The following is a 22,956-nucleotide window of genomic DNA, read 5'->3' as shown; positions in this document are numbered from 1 at the left end:
CATCTGACTAATTTGATAAACCAAGCTATTGAAAATAACTGGGCTGTAAAGCAGCCATTTTAAAAGTGAAAGATTATCTCCCCATGTCTAGCCTCGCTGAACTGGGTGCTCAGAGAGCTCCCTGAAGCAGTCCTTGATAGAGAACTAGCCATTTCTTTAAGTACCGTTGATTTAAGGGAAGTGAAGATGAAAGGAATACAGACGTGGCGGCTGCTGAGTGTCAGGAGAGCAGTTGGTTAGAAGAACCTGAGAAGAGTTTGACAAAAAATGGGAGGTTGTTTATAGCTATTAACAAAGACTTCTGTATTTTTTTTAGGCTATGGTTTTGTAGATTTTGACAGTCCAGCAGCAGCACAGAAAGCGGTAGCATCTCTTAAAGCAAATGGCGTTCAGGCCCAGATGGCAAAGGTAAGAGCAAGTTTTTTGTTTCTACTTTCCTTCCCTGTGTTGTGATGGTGTTATTCAGTCTGTGCAGTGAAAATTCTGAAGGCTTTCTTTCTTTCTTTCTTTCTTTCTTTCTTTCTCTTTCTTTCTTTCTCTTTCTTTTTCTTTCTTTCTTTCTTTCTTTCTTTCTTTCTTTCTTTCTTTCTTTCTTTCTTTCTCTCGCTCTCTCGCTCTCTCGCATCTGGCAGGAATCTGGCTTATTTATTTCAATGCTTATTTGTCTCTTGGCCCCATTGGCTTATTTGTCTGTTGGCTCATTGGTGTTCTTGAGAACTGTGTTCTGTATGGAAGTTATTTTGTGATGTTCTATATAGTCTGTTGCATTCCCTTAAGAACTTTATAAGCAAACAGAGTTTGAGTTCTATAGCAATCAGGAAGATGCCTTAATCTGTGGTGCACTGGGTAATTGCCTATTAATGTGCCTTGGAATACTCTTCATTTAATAGCCTAGTGAGTCTGTTTGGAGGAGTGAAATGACTGAATTTAATGAAAGTTTGTTGCAGCTGTATTTCTTTAAAGAAGTCTGTCCACCTGGTTCAGTTCCACTGACGTAATTTAATAATGATTGTACCTGGAGGTCACTGGATTATGTTTTTCAGAGGTTTTGTGAGATTCACATTAGAAATCTCCCAGCAATTTGCTTGCGTTAAGACCAAATTAGATGGGAACATGCAATTGGATGAAATACCGCCTTTGGTGAATTGTCCTACATCAGCATGAAGGGGGGTTGTTGCGGGGAATTTGTGGTTTAGCCATTCTGTATGTGTAATAATTTAGTAATAATAATAGTAAATGCACTAGTTTGCTAGTCCCCTCAATGCACCTAACCCATTATTCCTACTCTTCCTTATTACTGCTGGTCCACCATTCCCGATTAGTTGTCTCATCTACCATGAAGGTGGCTCGCAGAATCCTAAAAAATTAATCTCCACCTGTAAATTTGAATATTCCCCTTAAGGAATTCTGGTGGATTAAAACTAGGGTTGCCACCTTTCTAATTGCAGGTAATCAGGACCCCAATCCTCTACCCATTGCCCTGCCTCTTCTGCAATGCCCCGCCCCTTCTCTGCCTCCTTCCTCAATGCCATGCCCCTACCTCACCCCCCTCGGTTGCTCCTCTGGCCCCCTACCTCTGTCACTTACTGGATTGTGTCCACCTCCCTCCCATCCCCCCCCCCACAACCATTGTGCCTTAAAATAACTGTTGTAAGCTTCCTTGTTGTCCTCTTTAATAGAGTCCCACAATGCAAATTACACAGTTTTATTGGCTCTTAGGTTTTACTGACGTATTGTAATAAAAATATTTGCTTCAAATAGGGAAAAATGGCAAAATGAGGCATCTGAATGCGTACTGCGGATCCTGGGATTTTATTTCCCTGATACACTGTGTTTCCTTGTTAAAATATAGGAAATCTGAGACATTTGTTGACCTCTGAAAAAGAAACCAAAGGCAGGAGATATGTTCTGTGGTAAAGGTTGATCCTGAATAGCTGTTTCTGGGGGATAATCCATAATGTATATGTATCTGGTGATTTGAGGCAGTAACAATCAAGTTCCATAACGAGGAGCAATAGCAGAATTCTTGTGCTGGAAAATAGCAAAGGGGGAGGCATTCTTAAAATGCAGATGCTCGTGTCAGTGCTGTACAATATTAAATTTCTTTAGACTATGTTGCAAAGCCAAGGGATTTGAGGTGGCAGCATTGCACCAAAGGCCGAGATTTGTACTCTGGAATATCTGTGGCTGGAGTGGTGTTTTTCTCTTTCCTGGTTTTGTGGAGACTGCTACATACCTTTTTGCGTGTATTGGGCTTATTTTGTATTTTTAATAGTTAGCCAAGGTGCCTAGAGTCCTGGAATAGTCTTTTTAAATATTTTGTGTAAGTCAAAGTCAATATACAGCGGAATGTTTCTCCCACTAGAAAAAAATCAGCATATTTAGAAAACTGGGGTTCAAAGGAAAGTCAGCTGACTTCATACAAAATAGTACATCATAAAATAGAACCTCAAAGTTACGAACACCAGAGTTACAAAATGACCAGCCAACCATACACCTCGTTTGGAACCAGAAGTACGGAATCAGGCAGCAGCAGAGACCAAAAAAAAAAATGGGGCAAATACAGTACAGTACTGTGTTAAATGTAAATACTAAAAAAATGGAGGGAAAGTTTAAAAAAAAAAAAGATTTGATGAGGTAAGGAAACTGTTTCTGTGCTTGTTTCAGTTAAATTAAGATGGTTAAAGCAGCATTTTTCTTCTGCATAGTAAAGTTGCGAAGCTGTGTTAAGTCAGTGTTCAATTGTAAACTTTTGAAAAAACCACCGTAACGTTTTGTTCAGAGTTCTGGACATTTCAGAGTTACGAACCACCTCCGTTCCCGAGGTGTTCGTAACTCTGAGGTTCCACTGTATTACTGAAAAATCAGCAGCCTGGGAAAGGAAACCTGCCTGGAGAAGCATGCGAGGGCTTACAGAGGTTGGAAGCCAATTTGCATGACAGACTGTGAAAGAGAATATTATCTGCCCATCTTTGGGACTGGAAGAAGTTGGAACAAAGATGCAAGAGAAGAATGTAACCTCCAGTAATGGAGACTGGAAGGCAGGAAGCCTGGCTTTGACCTTCATCGAACAGTGGACATTGACCCCCAAATGATACCAAAATAAATAAATAAATAAAATGTCAAAGAAATTATCAAAACCTTTTGTGTGCGATATTTATTCATCCGTATGCCAAATGCAGTATAGAAGTGGGGTGAAACTCGCCCCTATGGAGAGGGCCAGCACCTGGCTGCTCCACCACTTAGGTCCTATCTACTCCCTATTTTGAAGGCGTAAATGGGACTTAAGTAAGGAGTGCCTATGCTGGCCCTCTATAGGGGTGAATTTCGCTCACAGTGAATAAACATACATTGAAACTTCGAGTATCGCACATATTATTTATCTCCTACTGGAGATAAATCTGACTCAGTGTCAAGACTGTGAAAGAAGTTCTCTATAGTTTTTCTGAGGGAAATCCAGAAAAATCTTATTTGGAAAACAAAATGCAGTTTCCTGGGGATTGAGTCATCTGTATCAGTTCAGTCAAATATGACAATTATTCATCCTATTGATGTATAAACAGAGCCACCTCCCTGGTTTTGACCATTAGTTTGCTATGACTTCTAGCATTTGGATGCCTCTTTGGCTGATTTTGTTTCACTGAAACATGTCAAACACTAATTAATTGATGTTCAGTGTTCTCTCACTATTGGAAAACGTGTTCTGTCAAGACTAACGCAGTAAGGCGCCTTTTCTACATTATGTTTCTAATGAAGGAATTAATGTTGTTAAACCTGTTTTTACTTCTAAGTTGTGTTCTCTCTTGGTAAAATCCACCCTGTTGTAGAGGGGTCAGGCAGGGGCACTCTACACAGCCTCTGTGCTATGGAGGGGATTGCACTAAGAAAGGGGCCAATATTGTATCCACTGGATTTCATCTGGAAGCACAGTGCTGCAGTCCAGTGAAACATAGAAATCCTCCAAAGAGCATAGGATGGACTTCTTCTTTATCAAGGGTCCGGTCCGGAATATTAAGTACATTTGCCAAGTAAACATCTTTTACTAATGCTGCTACACCTAGTACAATGATGTAGTTTTTTTATACTTAATTGGAGAGGTATTTTTTCTCCTCTGTTTTCCTTTATGTACATTTTGTACATTTAAAAAAAATCCATGTTTGCTCTCAGTGCATACTGTAACGGGTTTGGTCACAGACACACCCTTGGGACTGTCACCTGATGTGCTGAGATTAACTCCGAGCCTGTTTTCCCTGCCAGCTTGGGACTCCAGAACCCTGTCTTGTTGAGCCAGACATGCTAGCCTGCTGCAACACAGACCCAGGGTCTAGGCCATGCCCCCAAAGCTGCAGGCTTTAAGTGAAAACAGCTCTGCAGGTTTCCTGCCTCTAGCACCCAGACACCCAGCTCCGAATGGGATCCAAACCCCAAATAAATCCGTTTTACTCTGTATAAAGCTTATAAACTCATAAATTGTCTGCCCTCTATAACACTGATAAAGAGATATGCACAGCTGTTTGCTCCCCCAGGTATTAATCACTTATTCTGGGTCCATTAATAAACAAAAGTGATTTTATTAAGTATAAAAAGTAGGATTTAAGTGGTTTCAAGTAATAACAGACAGAACAAAGTAAGTCACCAAAGCAAAATAAAGCAAAAACACGCAAGTCTAAGCCTAATATATTAAGGAACAGATTACAGGTAATATCTCACCCTAGTTCTAATAAGCTTCTTTCACAGACTAGACTCCTTTCTAGTCTGGGCCCAATCATTTCCCCTGGTACAGTCCTTGTTAGTTCTAGCAGACACCTTAGATGGAAAGCAGGAGCTTTCTCATGACTGGCAGCCCTCTCTGTCCTGCTCCACCCCCTTTTGTAGCTTTGGCACATGGCAGGAATCTTTTGTGTTTCTAGGTTCCCACACCTCCTTCTAAATGGAAAAATACCATATGTAAGATCGATTTCATTATCAGGTGACATGGTCACATGTCCCTGTGAGACCTCATTCCGCATTACCCATGGGTTGGCCCACACGTACACAGGAAGGCTTGTAGGAAAATAAACCATTTACAACCAATTGTCCTAGTCAGTGGGAGCCATCAAGATTCTAAACCACCATTAATGGTCCACATTTTGCATAATTACACTAGGACCTCAGAGTTATACTTCATATTTCTAGCTTCAGATACAAGCATGGTACATGCATACAAATAGGATGAACAAACTGAGTAGATGATAAGCTTTGTAATGATACCTTACAAGAGACCTTTTGCATAAAGCATATTTCAGTTACATCATATTCACATTCATAAGCATATTTTCAGAAAGCATATGAAGTGCAACATCACACATAAATATCAGCAAATATACAGTAGTTGAAGAAATGCTTAGAGAGTGGCCTATGTGCCTGGAACATATAAAACCAAGGAACATGCTATGAGAAGTCTAGTGAAATGATTCTCAAACTGAAATCATGATTGAGACTCCAATACCATATAGGAACCTACATTCTGTTCATTTCTTCTGAAGCACCTGACATTGGCCACTGTCGGAAGACCGGACCGTGGGCTAGATGGACCATTGGTCTGACTCAGCATGGCCGTTCTTATGTACACAGACAGATGCTTATACATGCATAGAGTTGGTGGAATTCCATTGCAGTTGTAAGAGAGGATTGGCACCTGGATCTATACCTACACCAAAAATCAGCCAAAGGGATAACTCTCTTTGGAATTAGCAAAGATTTAAAATATTGTTTTTTGAGAGATTCAGTCTGCCTCTCTCTGTAGGATAGGATGATTATTACCACTACATAAATCTAATAATCATGTTTAATCTACTAAAGTAAACTAGCCATTAATTTGCACATCAGTAACAGTGCTAAATAGACCTCTCCATCTGCAGAGATGTCAAGAAACTTTCATAGTGTGACAGGGAAATTTCAAAAGATGAGAGGACTTACCTTCATGATATCACTCCCTTCCCACAATTCTGCAGAAGCTGGAGATGTTGAGGCCAGGGTATTACCACTGTCAGCACTGCGAGAGATGTAGGAGCTTGGCTTGCCCAACTGGAGGGCACCATGTGGAGACGAGAGCCTGCGTGGAGATTCAGAGCCTTTGCAGATCTGTTGGTTTCAGGGATTGACCAAACTCTCCCAAGGGACCAGCAAAAATGAAATTCTGCAAAGAAAATCTTACAGAATTTCTGTGTCTTGTGGGGGTTTACAGTATGTGTTCCTGGTCCGGATGTGGATCGGACACCAATTAAGTCTATTAGCTGACTTCCTTCCTATAGCTCTCCTCTTCTTTTGTGAATTCATCTTTCTGTCATTTCTCTTTCTAATCTGACATGCACCTGCTCTGAAGCAGTATTATCTCTGTGCACTATGTGCTGTGATATATATATATACTCATCTCTACATTTGTACATAGCTAAAGCTTTTTAATTCTCTGTTTTATTGTGTAAAAAGTTTAATAGACCTATTATACCGTTGTTTCTTTTTAAATGTAGCATAGCACATGAATGGACCATCTGATATTCAGAATCCAACAAGTGGTTGCTTCATTTTATTAGGTTTCAGAGTAACAGCCGTGTTAGTCTGTATTCGCAAAAAGAAAAGGAGTACTTGTGGCACCTTAGAGACTAACCAATTTATTTGAGCATAAGCTTTCGTGAGCTAGAGCTCACTTCATCGGATGCATACTGTGGAAAGTATAGAAGATCTTTTTATACACACAAAGCATGAAAAAATGGGTGTTTACCACTACAAAAGGTTTTCTCTCCCCCCACCCCACTCTCCTGCTGGTAATAGCTTATCTAAAGTGATCACTCTCCTTACAATGTGTATGATAATCAAGTTGGGCCATTTCCAGCACAAATTCAGGTTTTCTCTCCCCCTGCCCCCCCCCCTACACAAACCCACTCTCCTGTTGGTAATAGCTTATCTAAAGTGATCACTCTCCTTACAATGCGTATGATAATCAAGGTGGGCCATTTCCAGCACAAATCTAGGGTTTAACAAGTATGTCGGGGGGGGGGAGGAAAACACAAGGGGAAATAGCTTATCTTGCATAATGACTTAGCCACTCCTAGTCTCTATTCAAGCCTAAGGTAATTGTATCCAATTTGCAAATGAATTCCAATTCAACAGTCTCTCGCTGGAGTCTGGTTTTGAAGTTTTTTTGTTGTAATATCGCAACTTTCATGTCTGTAATTGCGTGACCAGAGAGATTGAAGTGTTCTCCGACTGGTTTATGAATGTTATAATTCTTGACATCTGATTTGAGTCCATTTATTCTTTTACGTAGAGACTGTCCAGTTTGACCAATGTGCATGGCAGAGGGGCATTGCTGGCACATGATGGCATATATCACATTGATGGATGTGCAGGTGAACGAGCCTCTGATAGTGTGGCTGATGTTATTAGGCCCTGTGATGGTGTCCCCTGAATAGATATGTGGGCACAGTTGGCAACGGGCTTTGTTGCAAGGATAGGTTCTTGGATTAGTGGTTCTGTTGTGTGGTATGTGGTTGCTGGTGAGTATTTGCTTCAGGTTGGGGGGCTGTCTGTAGGCAAGGACTGGCCTGTCTCCCAAGATTTGTGAGAGTGTTGGGTCATCCTTCAGATAGGTTGTAGATCCTTAATAATGCGTTGGAGGGGTTTTAGTTGGGGGCTGAAGGTGATGGCTAGTGGCGTTCTGTTATTTTTTTTGTTAGGCCTGTCCTCTAGTAGGTGACTTCTGGAAACTCTTCTGGCTCTATCAATCTGTTTCTTCACTTCCGCAGGTGGGTATAGTAGTTGTAAGAACGCTTGATAGAGATCTTGTAGGTGTTTGTCTCTGTCTGAGGGGTTGGAGCAAATGCGGTTGTATCGCAGAGCTTGGCTGTAGACAATGGATCGTATGGTGTGGTCAGGGTGAAAGCTGGAGGCATGTAGGTAGGAATAGTGGTCAGTAGGTTTCTGGTATAGGGTGGTGTTTACGTGACCATCGTTTATTAGCACTGTAGTGTCCAGGAATTGGATATCTTGTGTGGACTGGACCAGGCTGAGGTTGATGGTGGGATGGAAATTGTTGAAATCATGGTGGAATTCCTCAAGGGCTTCTTTTCCATGGGTCCAGATGATGAAGATGTCATCAATATAGCGCAAGTAGAGTAGGGGCATTAGGGGACGAGAGCTGAGGAAGCGTTGTTCTAAGTCAGCCATAAAAATGTTGGCATACTGTGGGGCATATATGTGTGATATATGCCAATGTGATATATGCCATCATGTGCCAGCAATGCCCCTCTGCCATGCACATTGGTCAAACTGGACAGTCTCTACGTAAAAGAATAAATGGACTCAAATCAGATGTCAAGAATTATAACATTCATAAACCAGTCGGAGAACACTTCAATCTCTCTGGTCATGCGATTACAGACATGAAAGTTGCGATATTACAACAAAAAAACTTCAAAACCAGACTCAGCGAGAGACTGATTGGAGAGACAAATTGGTATTCATTTGCAAATTGGATACAATTACCTTAGGCTTGAATAGAGACTGGGAGTGGCTAAGTCATTATGCAAGGTAACCTATTTCCCCTTGTTTTTTCCTACCCCCTCCCTCCTTCCTTTAGACGTTCTTGTTAAACCCTGGATTTGTGCTGGAAATGGCCCACCTTGATTATCATACACATTGTAAGGAGAGTGATCACTTTAGATAAGCTATTACCAGCAGGAGAGTGGGGTGGGGGGAGAGAAAACCTTTTGTAGTGGTAAACACCCATTTTTTCATGCTTTGTGTGTATAAAAAGATCTTCTATACTTTCCACAGTATGCATCCGATGAAGTGAGCTCTAGCTCACAAAAGCTTATGCTCAGATAAATTGGTTAGTCTCTAGAGTGCCACAAGTACTCCTTTTCTTTCATTTTATTAATGATTGAAATTTCTAGCCAAACAAACTCCTGCACATTGGTTCTCTTCATATTTGGAAAATATTTGAATATCAGCTATGTTGACTGTCAACTTTGCTTCTTTTTCCCGATATCAAAGCAGGATACTAAGGCTTAAACTTCAATGTCAAGCTTGATTTTAATCCCATTCTTTAATTATCTGAAAAAATTTTCAAGCAACATCTTCTATAAAGTTAAATATTTGGATTGGCTCCTGCAAAATGATTTTCATCACTTACTGCTAGGGCACTAACCAGTCACTCTCTGAAAACTCCAGTGTGTTCAGCAACATGGAAATAGCTAGGAACTCTGTTGTAATGAAGTTGGCTGCATTCCACAGCATTTCATGAACAACTCCACACATCCATATTCGGGCTGGTTCTCCACCAGTTGCCAAAGAAGTTTCACACTACAGGACGCAAGTGTTCTGCAGTCAGGCAGTTCAATTTATCTTGCAAAAATGTTTACTATCTTACCCAGAACTTATGCACAGTATGTATCCAGCGCTGACCTGAATCAATAACAATTCCCAATTAAATTACAATGAAATATTATCGCTGCATTTCCTGCGAGAGGAAAGTGTGTGGTTCAGATTTATAAATTGAAGGGCTTGGGCTCTCCCTCCCATTTGCTGCTTGCTTTCTCATACTGACTCTACCAGGGCACAGGGTTCTTCAGCAGCCATGAGCCCTGCTGTGGTGTCTTACCATTCAGTTGTTAGTACTCCCAGAGATTCAATCCTTTATCCTCTTCCCCATTTCCTTGTGTCCTGGGTTCGCATTAAACTGACCTTTCCTAGGCTAATGAGAAATCATAGCACTGATTCTTCTCCAAGACAGACACCACAGCCGGTCCTTAAGGACTGCTATTGAAAATTTTTTTCCATTCATTATTTCAAAGGGAACTATTGAGGAGGATAAGGACATTGCAGGGAAGCAAAATGTTTTCTCTCTGCCTTCATTACAAAGGATGGTAGGGAGATACTGTACCTACCCCAAAACTTAATGTTTTCTCAAGCTGAGACACTGTCAGAGGCTCAAATGAGGGAGATTCTGGAACAAATTGCTACCTTAAATATCAGCAAGTTACCAGGATCAGATGAGTTACCTACATTTCCTCTAGGAAATTAAGAATGAAGTAGTTGAGCCACCTTATTAAAAGCACCTGCTGTAATAGATATGGGACAACAGGGATACTGGATTACAGCAGAAGGATGACTGGTCTAGTCTGGAATGTTTTAGGTTCTTATCTGAGAGCTGTTGAGTAGCCAGTGTGAAATGAATTTGTGATCTTGTTCCTGTTCAGGGAGGAACCAGCCATCTCAGTAAACATTAATTGGAACTGTTCTTGACAGTAGAGTAGAAGAAATTAATTGATATGGAGATCAAAATGCTCTCTCACCCTTTGGGGTGTTTCTCCCACAAGCGCTCAGAGTAACATGGAGGGAAGCTTGTATTACCATTGTTTATGTTGTATCTGGATAGTGGATAATTAGGGATTTATGATGGGATTTTCAAAAGCACTTAGCATTGGCCTACATCTGTTCTCACAGAAGTGAATGGGAGTTTCACCATTGCCTAATGGGAATAGAATTGGGTTAATGGTGTGTCTTTGAGAATCCCGTCTTTAATCTCCAGGAATCTCAGTTCAACACTTTTCCAACTACTAAATTCACTTAAAAAACACCCCAACCTTACAGCACATACAGCAGTTTTCCAACTTGTAATGTTCAGCCTCTTGCTATCGCTTCAAACAGATTTTCCCACAGTCCTCTGTTTTTGATGTAAAGTGTTTAACTTGGTTTCTAGATTGACTTGATTTTTTCCATAATGTAACTTTGTCTAAGATTAAAACATTCCTCTGCTTTAGAAGATTGCAGTATAAGTGCTCAGTAAATATATCCCCCTCAACACTTTTCACCTGTGAATAGATAGCTCTTTGCAGAACAGATGCAGATTAGTGAAAGGTTTAGCTTACTACTGTTGCTGTGGTGTGAAGTACATTTATGGGTTGGTTTATGTGTTCTGAACTTCAGCCAAACAGAGATTGGCACATTTTTCATAAATACACACTGTGCCTGATGCTCCTCCCACTTACACAAGTTTAGATCTGGACTAACACTACTGAAATCAGTGGAGTTTCAGCAGTTTGAATCAGGCTCCTTGTCTTTAACACTCACAGATCTATGTATCTTGGAAATTTTTATGCACTCTTTGCAAACCCTTTACATTTGAAAACAGGAAATCTAAGTGCAGTAAATGAGTTAAACACTGGAGTCTGATTCCTTTTTTCCTCCATACTCAGGAAACTCCAAACGCCCTATGCAGGAGTTATCCAACCACAAATATGCAGCTTGGGAATTTGTTGCTCAAATGGAGAGAACTCTGTCGTAGATTCAGCAAGCAGACCTTACTCACCCCAGAAAACCAAGAATACCAAAAGAAAACTGCAAAAATGTGGTTTTGAAAAAAAATTATTTTGGTGTGCAAGTGATAGGAAGCGTTTTCTTTAGTGCTATGTTGTTTTAGCACTTTAGTGGGGGCACTGATTGTGTTCTGGTGTAGCTCAGCACAAGGGTGATGCTTCTGTAAGGGGAGAAAAAATCAGTCTATATAGCACATTTGCTCAGTGTAATTTATGGCAATGACTCCTATGAATACTAGTGGAGGCTATGTGCATGCATTTAGAGGAAGGAATATACCACTTAGCCTGTGTTGGATAAGCAGATATGACAAGTTAATATGATTGATATAAAAACCAGGTTTTGCTTCAGATTTCTTTTCATTTAGAAACGTGGGGCCAGATTCAGATCTCTTGTAAATCTCAGTGGTGTTACTTTTGATTTGGTTTGAGTCCCTAGGGTTGTAGCTCATTAAATCCACACAGGTGTATGCCTTCATGTAGACAGATGCACAAGTGCTCCACACAGACATTCTTCCATGCACGTATGCACCCCACACAAGCCTGCAAATGTTATCTTGACAAATACCCTGCTTTTGTTTTTTCCTTATTTTTAAAAATCCCTCAAACGACGTCTCAGTGGTTTGCCTATGATTTTAATAAGGATAGAATAGATGTAAGTTTGTTCACCAGTGAAATTACCATTTTTTATAATTGAAAAAAATTATTTCCCCATAGCATACATATATTTCCCCTATATTTTCCCATAGCATACATTTATAAAATTAGACATTCATTGTGATACATGGCAACAAGCTGAGTCAAGATGGAAAATACCATATATACTCGATCATAACCCAGTTCGTTTATAAGCCGACCTCTCCAAGATGGATAAGTAAAAATGGCAAATTTTTATGACCCATTCATAAGCTGACCCTATAATTCAGGGGTCTTTAGACTTTGGCTCCCGGCCCATCAGGATAAGCCACTGGCGGGCTGAGATGTTTACCTTGAGCGTCCGCAGGCACGGAAGTAAACCTAAGTAAACAAAATGTCCTGGCCTGCCAGCGGCTTACCCTGACCGGCCGGGACAGCAAATGGTGAGAAGATTTGGTGGGGGGGGGAGAAGCTGGGGGTCAAGGGAGTAACCCCTGTGACCATCCCCCACATGACCTCACCCCTAACCCGGGACCTCCCCAAATGACCCTTCCCCATGTAACTCCTCCCCGCCCCACCCCTAGCCCGGGACCCCCACACTCTCCTCATCCCATCTCACCTTACCTGTGGGGTGGCTAGGGGAGGATGTCTCTGGCCTGGCTGGAGCTGCCGGCAGGCTGGGCGGTATGGCCACAGCCTGCCAGCCCCGGAGCTGCAGCTGCTTCGGAGGCTGCGGAGAGAGCAGCGTGGCCAGAAGCGGAGAGACTCTGGCTCTGCCTCTTCCCTCTGACTTTGCTGGCTATGCTGCCTCTCTTTGCCCCCTCTGTTGGGGGAGAGGAGCTGTGTCCCACCTCTTCCCCTCTCTATACATGTTCATAAGCCGACCCCCTTCTCTGATGCTTCCCTTTTTTATTAAAAAAATTCAGCTTATTAACGTGTATATATGGTAATTATCATTTCAGTCCCTGGCCATTCACTTTGGAGCACTGTATTCACAAAGTAGGTCAACATTCATAATTATAAAGGGTCAAATTGGAATCTCAGTGACATCAGTGTAACTTCACTGAAATGCAAAAGGGTGCACAAGTATAAGTGAGAATAATTTTTAACCAGGTAATATTTAAAAAAAATGTGTGTGTTTACTTATATTTAAGTTTGGGAATGGGTGAGTAATATATAGAAAACATGGCTAAGTCTGTTCCTAATATGGGAACGTGGTCTCCTACTCCCAAACACACACATTCTGTTTTTTTGTCACCACATATACCTTTATTCCTCAAAAAGAAAAGGAGTACTTGCGGCACCTTAGAGACTAACCAATTTATTTGAGCATAAGCTTTCGTGAGCTACAGCTCACTTCATCGGATGCATTCAGTGGAAAATACAGCGGGGTGATTTATATACACAGAGAACATGAAACAATGGGTGTTACCATACACACTGCAACAAGAGTGATCAGGTAAGGTGAGCTATTACAGCGGGCGGGTGGGGGGGAATTTTTATAGTGATAATCAAGATGGGCCATTTGCAGCAGTTGACAAGAACATCTGAGGAACAGCGGGGGGGAGGAGGGGAATAAACATGGGGAAATAGTTTTACTTTGTGTAATGACCCATCCACTCCCAGTCTTAATTCAAGCCTAAATTAATTGTATCCAGTTTGCAAATTAATTCCAATTCAGCAGTCTCTCTTTGGAGTCTGTTCTTGAAGTTCTTTTGTTGAAGAATTGCCACTTTTAGGTCTGTAATCGAGTGACCAAAGAGATTGAAGTGTTCTCCAACTGGTTTTTGACTGTTATAATTCTTGACGTCTGATTTGTGTCCATTTATTCTTTTAAGTAGCGACTGTCCAGTTTGGCCAACGTACATGGCAGAGGGGCATTGCTGGCACATGATGGCATATATCACACTGGTAGATATGCAGGTGAACGAGCCTCTGATAGAGTGGCTAACACGGCTGCTACTCCGAAACCTGTCATGCATTACAATTTACATACCACACAGACTATGCTGACAGATTGTGCCACACACGCTCAAAGAAACTGCGGAACCACCTGATCAACATCCTCTACAGCAAACAGGGAAAGATTAAGAATGAGCTCTCAAAACTGGATACTCTCATAAAAAACCAACCTTCCACACAAACTTCCTCGTGGCTGGACTTTACAAAAACTAGACAAGCCATTTACAACACGCACTTTGCTTCTCTACAAAAGAAAAAGGACACTAAACTTTCTAAACTACTACATGCTACAAGGGGCCACAGCAATGGTTCCCTCAACCCACCGAGCAATATTGTTAACCTATCCAACTATACTCTCAGCCCAGCAGAAGCAGCTGTTCTATCTCGGGGCCTCTCCTTCTGCCCCTCCACCCCCACGAACATGATACAGTTCTGTGGTGACCTAGAATCCTATTTTCGACGTCTCCGACTCAAGGAATATTTCCAACACACCTCTGAACAACATACTAACCCATAGAGACCTTCCTACCAAGGCTACAAAAAGAAGGATTCTGGGTGGACTCCTCCTGAAAGTTGAAACAACAGACTGGACTTCTACATAGAGTGCTTCCGCCGACGTGCACGGGCTGAAATTGTGGAAAAGCAGCATCACTTGCCCCATAACCTCAGCCGTGCAGAACACAATGCCTTCCACAGCCTCAAAACAACCCTGGCATCATAATCAAAAAGGCTGACAAAGGAGGTGCTGTGGTCATCACGAATAGGTCGGAATATGAACAAGAGGCTGCTAGGCAGCTCTCCAACACCACTTTCTACAAACCATTGCCCTCTGATCCCACTGAGGGTTACCAAAAGAAACTACACCATTTGCTCAAGAAACTCCCTGAAAAAGCACAAGAACAAATCCGCACAGACACACCCCTGGAACTCTGACCAGGGGTATTCTTTCTGCTACCCAAGATCCATAAACCTGGAAATCCTGGACGCCCCGTAATCTCAGGCATTGGCACCCTGACAACAGGATTGTCTGGCTATGTAGACTCCCTCCTCAGGCCCTATGCTACCAGCACTCCCAGCTATCTTTGAGACACCACTGACTTCCTGAGGAAACTACAATCCATCGGTGATCTTCCTGAAAACACCATCCTGGCCACTATGGATGTAGAATCCCTCTACACCAACATTCCACACAAAGATGGACTATAAGCCGTCACGAACAGTATCCCTCACAATGTCACGACAAACCTGGGGGCTGAACTTTGTGACTTTGTCCTCATCCATAACTATTTCATATTTGAGGACAATGTATACCTTCAAATCAGCGGCACTGCAATGGGTACCCGCATGGCCCCACAGTATGCCAACATTTTTATGGCTAACTTAGAACAATGCTTCCTCAGCTCTCATCCCCTAATGCCCCTACTCTACTTGCGCTACACTGATGACATCTTCATCATCTGGACCCATGGAAAAGAAGCCCTTGAGGAATTCCACCATGATTTCAACCATTTCCATCCCACCATCAACCTCAGCCTGGACCAGTCCACACAAGAGATCCACTTCCTGGACACTACGGTGCTAATAAGTGATGGTCACATAAACACCACCCTATATCGGAAACTTACTGACCGCTGTGCCTACCTACATGCCTCCAACTTTCATCCAGACCACACCACGCGATCCATTGTGTACAGCCAAGCTCTACAATACATCCGCATTTGCTCCAACCTCTCAGACAGAGACAAACACCTACAAGATCTCTATCAGGCGTTCTTACAACTACAATACCCACCTGCTGAAGTGAAGAAACAGATGGACAGAGCCAGAAGAGTACCCAGAAGTCACCTACTACAGGACAGGCCCAACAAAGAAAATAACAGAATGCCACTAGCCATCACCTTCAGCCCCCAACTAAAACCTCTCCAATGCATCATCAAGGATCTACAACCTATCCTGAAGGACGACCCATCACTCTCACAGATCTTGGGAGACAGGCCAGTCCTTGCTTACAGACAGCCCCCCAACCTGAAGCAAATACTCACCAGCAACCACACACCACACAACAGAACCACTAACCCAGGAACCTATCCTTGCAACAAAGCCCGTTGCCAACTGTGTCCACATATCTATTCAGGGGACACCATCATAGGGCCTAATCACATCAGCCACACTATCGGAGGCTCGTTCACCTGCACATCTACCAATGTGATATAAGCCATCATGTGCCAGCAATGCCCCTCTGCCATGTACATTGGTCAAACTGGACAGTCTCTACATAAAAGAATAAATGGACACAAATAAGACGTTAAGAATTATAACAGTCAAAAACCAGTTGGAGAACACTTCAATCTCTTTGGTCACTCGGTTACAGACCTAAAAGTGGCAATTCTTCAACAAAAAACTTCAAAAACAGACTCCAAGGAGAGACTGCTGAATTGGAATTAATTTGCAAACTGGATACAATTAATGTAGACTTGCATAGAGATTGGGAGTAGATGGGTCATTACACAAAGTAAAACTATTTACCCATGTTTATCCCCACCCCCCACTGTTCCTCAGACGTTCTTGTCAACTGCTGGAAATGGCCCACCTTGATTATCACTACAAAAGGTGTGGTTCCCACCTCCACCCCCCCCGCGCTCTTTGGCTGGTAATAGCTCACCTTAAGTGATCACTCTCGTTACAGTGTGTATGGTAACACCCATGTTCTCTATGTATATAAATCGCTCCACTGTATTTTCCACTGAATGCATCCGATGAAGTGAGCTGTAGCTCGCGAAAGCTTATGCTCAAATAAATTTTAGTCTCTAAGGTGCCACAAGTCCTCCTTTTCTTTTTGCAGATACGGACTAACACGGCTGCTACTCTGAAACCTTTATTCTTCAGTTTCCAAACATGGTAGGACATAGTATAGATATATAGCAGGTGGAGCCTTTCACTGAGCTTTCTCTCCTTTCACAATTTACCTTCTAAGCTCCATCCTTTTACTTCCTGTTCCTTGCAGTTATATATCTTCCCAGTTACTGAGCCAATTGTCTCATTAGCCCAGCAGTTACCACCCACATGTCAGTAATTTCCGCAACTGAAACTGATTAATTAATGCCACTCATGCCTGTAGTCTTCACAGTGTTGCAGACGCTTCAGTGATCAGGGTGCTTCAGTGAGTGCCCTTTCATAGTAAGATACACCTGTTGTTGTACAAGAAGAGATACAGAAATCTAAATTAACATCTTCTCAGATGTAAGAAGACCAAATTCACAAACAATAAGAAACTATGATTTTACACAGATGCCAGCCAGCAGGTGAATTGTTGAAGTGCCATAGTAGTATATCATGATTATAACAGTTTTATTAGCAAGTAAAGCGACTACTGGTAGGCATATGTGACAGATATTTTCAAGACTAAAACACAGAAGAAAATCAAACCAAAGACGAGTTTCAGTCATGATTAAGGCATAGCTACTATATGTACATGCCTGGAGCTCCTTGAGTTATATGGCTACATTAAAATCCCAGCTTTCTTTTTGTTTTATCTACGTTTCTAGCTCTCATGGTTGTGAAGAAAAACTTGAGAAGATGAATCAAATGCAACTGATGCAGCAATGTCTGTCTGAGAGCTTGTCTATACTTAGAAATTCCCTGAAATAGCTATGCTGGAATAATTTCCGTAACAACCCCATGGAGATCCTCCAGTGGATTAAGCTAAATCACAAAAAGGCCCTCTTATTCTGGAATATATCTCCACATCGGGGTTTATACCAGAATAACTATTCCAGAATAATAATTATTCTGGAATAGCTATTTTGATTCATTTCCAAGTCAAGGACTTAATCAGCAGATAGCCTGAAATATTACCTTGGAGAGGAGTAACTGCCTCATACATGTCAATGAGGTGTTCTCTCCAAAACCCACTGCTCTGGAGGCCCTGCCAACAGCGCCCCAGCATAGTGTGTGGCAGGAGGAGAAGAATGTGACGGGCTTGGTCAACCCACCCACCCAAGCAAATATATCCTAAGTACCTGGATAAGTACTGGGGAGCCTCAACTCTACGGCTACCCTGCCTCTTTCTGGTGGGAAAGGACTCCTCCTTGTGCTCCTGTTGCTCTCACGGGGAGGGGGCCCCTGCTGCTACTCCTTGATGCAAATAGGGCCTCATGCTGATGCCCCTGTCTCTCCAGGAAGAGAGAGAGGCCCCTTTCCACCCTCATTTAAAGTGGGAGCCAGGTCTGCCATGTGGGGATGGAGATACAGAGGGCCCCATGTCATGGTATACCTAGGTCCCTCCATTTCCTTAATCCAACCATGATTCCAGATTATCCTTTCATCCTAGTCACAATGATCTATGAACTGTAGGTACACACAGCAGCTTAATGGGGGCAGTCCACCCCTGAGGTCTTCTACTCACCATGTACCCTGATGACCGTTAAAAAGTCAGCATGTACCAAGCATGACCACACTGTTTTTTCTGAGATACCACAGTTATTTCCTATTCTAAGCATAGGAAATAACTGTGGTAACTCAGAAACTACAGTGTGGTCATGCTTGCTAGACACTGAGAATTAATGGAAGTCCCTGCTATCCAAACCCATTTCAACATGTTTGAAAACCTGGTGTTTAAATTTGGACACCCCAAAACTAACACCCAGAATTTGTGGCCACTTTTGAAAACATTGGAATGGTTTTTAATTTTAGCCTCATAGGTAGAGATGTAACTTTGCTAAGTAGGGAAGGGGTAATTTTTCAGTAATTATAATTTTCTAATCAGCAATGGTCCAGACACTTAGACATCTGATTTTATCCAGCTGTCAAGAGAAATTGAATGCATGTGAATAAAAACGAGATCATTTCTAATATTTGCATGTAACTTTCTAAAGCCAGAAAATTTTGAAGCAAGGAATCTCCTTTCCAGCTGCCTTGGGATGAAGACATCAGAGTTGGAAAGTCTTAACTGGATTTTATCTACATAAGTGCCATATCTTCTAGGGATTACCATTGACGTCCCTGTTTCATAGCTCCATTTTTCCCATGCATTTTAATGGCCAGCACTTACATGTCTGTGATGGCTAGCAGAGGAGAGAGAAGAGACCCTTGACAAGTGCTTTTTTTTTTTTTAACCCAAAAAGGTATCTCCCCTGCAATGCTTTCCAAGGAGTTAGTATGAGATGCTGAGTGTCAGTGCAATATCAACATCACTATATATATATATATATATATATATATATATATGATTACTAGCTTGCAAGCATGATTAAAGGCAAATGTGTATAATACAGAATAGTTTTGGGTGGCAAAACAATTCAACAAATAATAACTAGTTCATAAAATATGTATTCACCTCGTTTTTTGTCTCAGGTCATCTTTTTGCCTACATACAATGAGTTCCATCAGCAAAATCTTCAATGTGCATATGCAGAATCTAAACCCTGTTGCTGGGAGGATATTACCTCTTCTACACTGGGAGGATATTACCTCCTCTAGCACTGGGCTAGTGACTATTGTTTGTAGACCATTTCAACACACCCAGTCTGCTAACATCAGACACATGGGTTAATCGTAAAGTTTTCAGAAGAGGCCACCAGATCGCCCAGTCTGACCTCCTATATCTCACAGGCCACCACCACCACCTAGCATCCACACATTAAACCCAACCACTGAAATTAGATCAAAGTATTATAGCCTGTAGGAGACTAAACTATTCTGTGCTATGGGCAGAGAGCAGGAGGGACTGAGGTGCACCAAAGCCTGAGGCTCATGCAATGACAGGGAATTAAGTTAGATATACCCAGCAACTTGCATAGGAAGGAAAAAAACAAAGCTGCTGCCAATCTGACTGGCAAGAAAATTCCTTCCCAACTCCACATATAGCGATCAGTTAGACCTTGAGCATGTGAGCAAGAACCAGCCAGCTAAGTACCTGAGAGAGAGAGAGAATGTTTGGTGACCTCGCTGAGCACTGGCCTACCCCATTCAGTGTCCCATCTCCAGCTGTGGAAATCTCAGATCCTTCAGAGGAAGGAGACAAAAAAATAACCAAATAAGAATATATATGGGGTGACCCTTCCTGACCTGAAGCCCTAAAGCACGAGCTTTTAGGAACGTAAGACATCCACAGAAAGAGACCCCCATGGCTGTGAGCCCTGCTCCTCACCACCCCACGCAACCACATCATACAATCACACTCAAAAGTGTCAGGCTCTCTCTTAAAACTATTTACGTTGTTTTCTTCCACAACTCCTATTGGGAGGCTACTCCAGAACCTTACTCGCCTGATAGCTAGAAACCTTCTTCTAATTTTCAGTCTGAATTATCCGTGGCCAGTTTATACCCATTTGTTATTGTGACAACATTATCCTTTAGATTTAATAGTTCTTCACTCTCCCTGCTGTTTACTCCCCCTAATGTATTAATAGAGAGCAATCATATCTCCTCTCAGCCAAATTTTTAGTCTTCTTTCGTAAGATTAGGCCCTCCATTCCCCTCATCATCCTAGTAGCTATTCTCTGCACCTGTACCAGTTTGAATTCACCTTTCTTAAACATGGGTGACCAGAATTGTACACAGTATTCTAAATGAGGTTACCAGTGCCTTGTATAATGGCATGAATTACATCTCTGTCTCCCCTTGTACATCATAGGATTGTATATCCTTTTTTTCAGCCCCATCACATTGGTTGTGCATTGTTGTCCTGTGATTAACAAACATTCCCAGGTCTCTCTCTTGCTTTCAAGTTCAACTGATGAGCTCCCAGCTTCCAGCAAAAATTCTTACTGCAAGACCCCTAAATGTATGACCTTGCGCTCTGTACTGTCAACCCATTTCTGTAATTCTAGTCTTCAAGGTCAGATGGTTTTTCCTGTAAAATAGTGCCTCCCAATTTAGTATCATCAACAAATTTCATTAGCACATTAAGATTAAATAAGATTGGTCCCAAGCCTGAGCCTTGAGGAATTCTGCTACTAACCTCCCTCTAGTCTGATAGTTCACCTTTCAGCACAACCTGTTGCCTTTTCTCCTTTAGGCAGTTCCATACCCACCTTGCAATTCTAGTACTAATCCCCATCTTCTCCAATTTTACTAATAATTTCCAAAGTGGTGGTATATCAAATGCTTTACTGAAGTCCAAGTATATTAGATCTACTGCATTTCCTTTATTTAAACAACCAATCATCTCCTCAAAGAAAGATAGATTGCATTAGTCTGCCATGATCTACCTTTGGTAAACCCTGTTGCCATATAATCCTTTTTCTGTTTACTTCCCTGAATTTAATTATGATTTCCTTCAAATTGTTTCTTTAAACATTGTTCTTCTGTATTCTGTTGTAGCATCTTTCTCTCTGAGCCAATGGACTACAAATGTATCACAGTTACAGCTTTAAGACTGTAGCTGATACATTAATAATTATTGCAGTCGAATGAGTCCTTATAGTGTAGTCTCACAATTCTCCTTTGGGAAGAGCTTAGATCAAAAGTTTTCTCACAAACTCACCAAAGGCATTGATGATACCTGTGCATGAAACCAGATGTTAGCATTCGATCATTAAAGATAACTGCTATAGTATCAGTTCAAATGTATTCTAGTTCTTAAATGCGTCTGTAGCCTTTACCAAGAAGCCTAGGTTAAAAAAAAAAATTTCTACCACCACCTAATATTGGAATCCGACTACTTAATGGCAATTCCTTTTAAGCATAAGGAATGAAACACACTGTATGCTGGGCAGCATACTCTGTAGAAGTATAAAGGAAATAGATGGTAATTTAAAACTTATTCACGTTCACCTGCTCTTTTTCATCGGTCAGCAAAAAATGGAAACAATCAAAACAACAAGAAAAAATTGAAAAACCCAAGATGAGATTTAGTGATTTACTTTCTATTTTAACTTCCTGTGGCTTGAAGTTTGAGTCACACAGCCTTTTGGGCTCTCCATACATTTCCCATAACTTGTTCCTCTAGTCTGCATAAAAGGTTATGATTCCACCACTTATCTAAACATTTTAATAATGACCTATTCCAATTATAGTATATTATGCTAAACTGGATCCCGTCATTTACATTTTTTGTGGTGTTTTATTGCAGAAGTACAGCATGCAGAACAAGCTAAGCAATGACCTTTGCAGTGTATTAACTTACAAGGAAAAGATTTGCCTGTAGTGTTTTAATGTTGTTTAAAGAATTGTTCATCAGTGTAAAGGCACCTGTTGTTAATGGCATGCCCTAATTCATGTAAAGCTCCAGCCTCATAATACTGTATGTTTCAAATGGTAAAATGATGTTCTGGGTGGAGATGCTAGAATTCTGAGTCACAGGGCATCTGTGAGCCACACAGAATTCTGAGTATAATGGGGTCACAGGAGCTTTTCTGACTCTGTCTCTGTCTCTCTGCTTCGTCTGCTGGGTCTAAAATAATTGTAATGTTTCCCTGTCAGAATAAAAATTCTATCTTATCAGACAGATCAGATGAAATGCACAATGGTTCTCTCTCTTTTGTATGCTAAGTCCTTTAATTGTTCTTAAACTTTTTTTTTTTGGTGATGATCAAGAGTGCTGGATGCAATTTGTCATTTGCTTTCCTTTAAGTTCTGACAAATAGTTGCATCTTGCATGATTATGCTATCACATACAATTCACTCCTCTTGTGTATGTACATAGTTTACAGAATGGTTTCCAGGAGTACATTGAAGAGGCTGGACATTTTATATCATTCAGCAATTAGATTAGTTACCAGAGTACTTCTCTGCACCCATGCTAGTGACTCTGTTGAACTGGCCCTCTTTAATCTCAAGGCATCTCTGAAGCATGGCATGTGCTTATCTAAAGTACACTGCTTGGTGAAGTACCAACTTATCTTGAGAATTTCCATGGACTTTTCCCCTCGGTGCATCATTTAAGATCTGATTCTTTCATTAAACTGGTTGTTACTAAAGGTTTCATCTCTCTTTGGTAGGAGGTCTTTTGAATTTTCAGCAGCTGAGAGCTGAAATGCATTAAAAAGATATAAAATCCATG

At 41.5% G+C, this 22,956-nt stretch overlaps 1 protein-coding gene across 2 annotated transcripts in view; it reads left to right on the top strand.

Moving 5' to 3' along the window:
* RBMS3 (RNA binding motif single stranded interacting protein 3) overlaps positions 1 to 22,956 on the top strand; it is a 547,537-nt gene that overhangs the window by 226,229 nt on the left and 298,352 nt on the right. For both annotated transcript variants that reach the window (XM_077809306.1, XM_077809305.1), the window contains exon 4: positions 317 to 408. In XM_077809306.1, the coding sequence (XP_077665432.1) occupies positions 317 to 408 (92 nt within the window). The remainder of the gene's footprint in view (positions 1 to 316; positions 409 to 22,956) is intronic.

The sequence above is a fragment of the Eretmochelys imbricata genome, chromosome 2, assembly GCF_965152235.1.
Source record: "Eretmochelys imbricata isolate rEreImb1 chromosome 2, rEreImb1.hap1, whole genome shotgun sequence".
Classification (NCBI taxonomy): domain Eukaryota; kingdom Metazoa; phylum Chordata; order Testudines; family Cheloniidae; genus Eretmochelys; species Eretmochelys imbricata.
The sequence above is the reverse complement of the archived record's forward strand: the minus strand, read 5'-3'. Positions and strand labels throughout refer to the sequence as shown.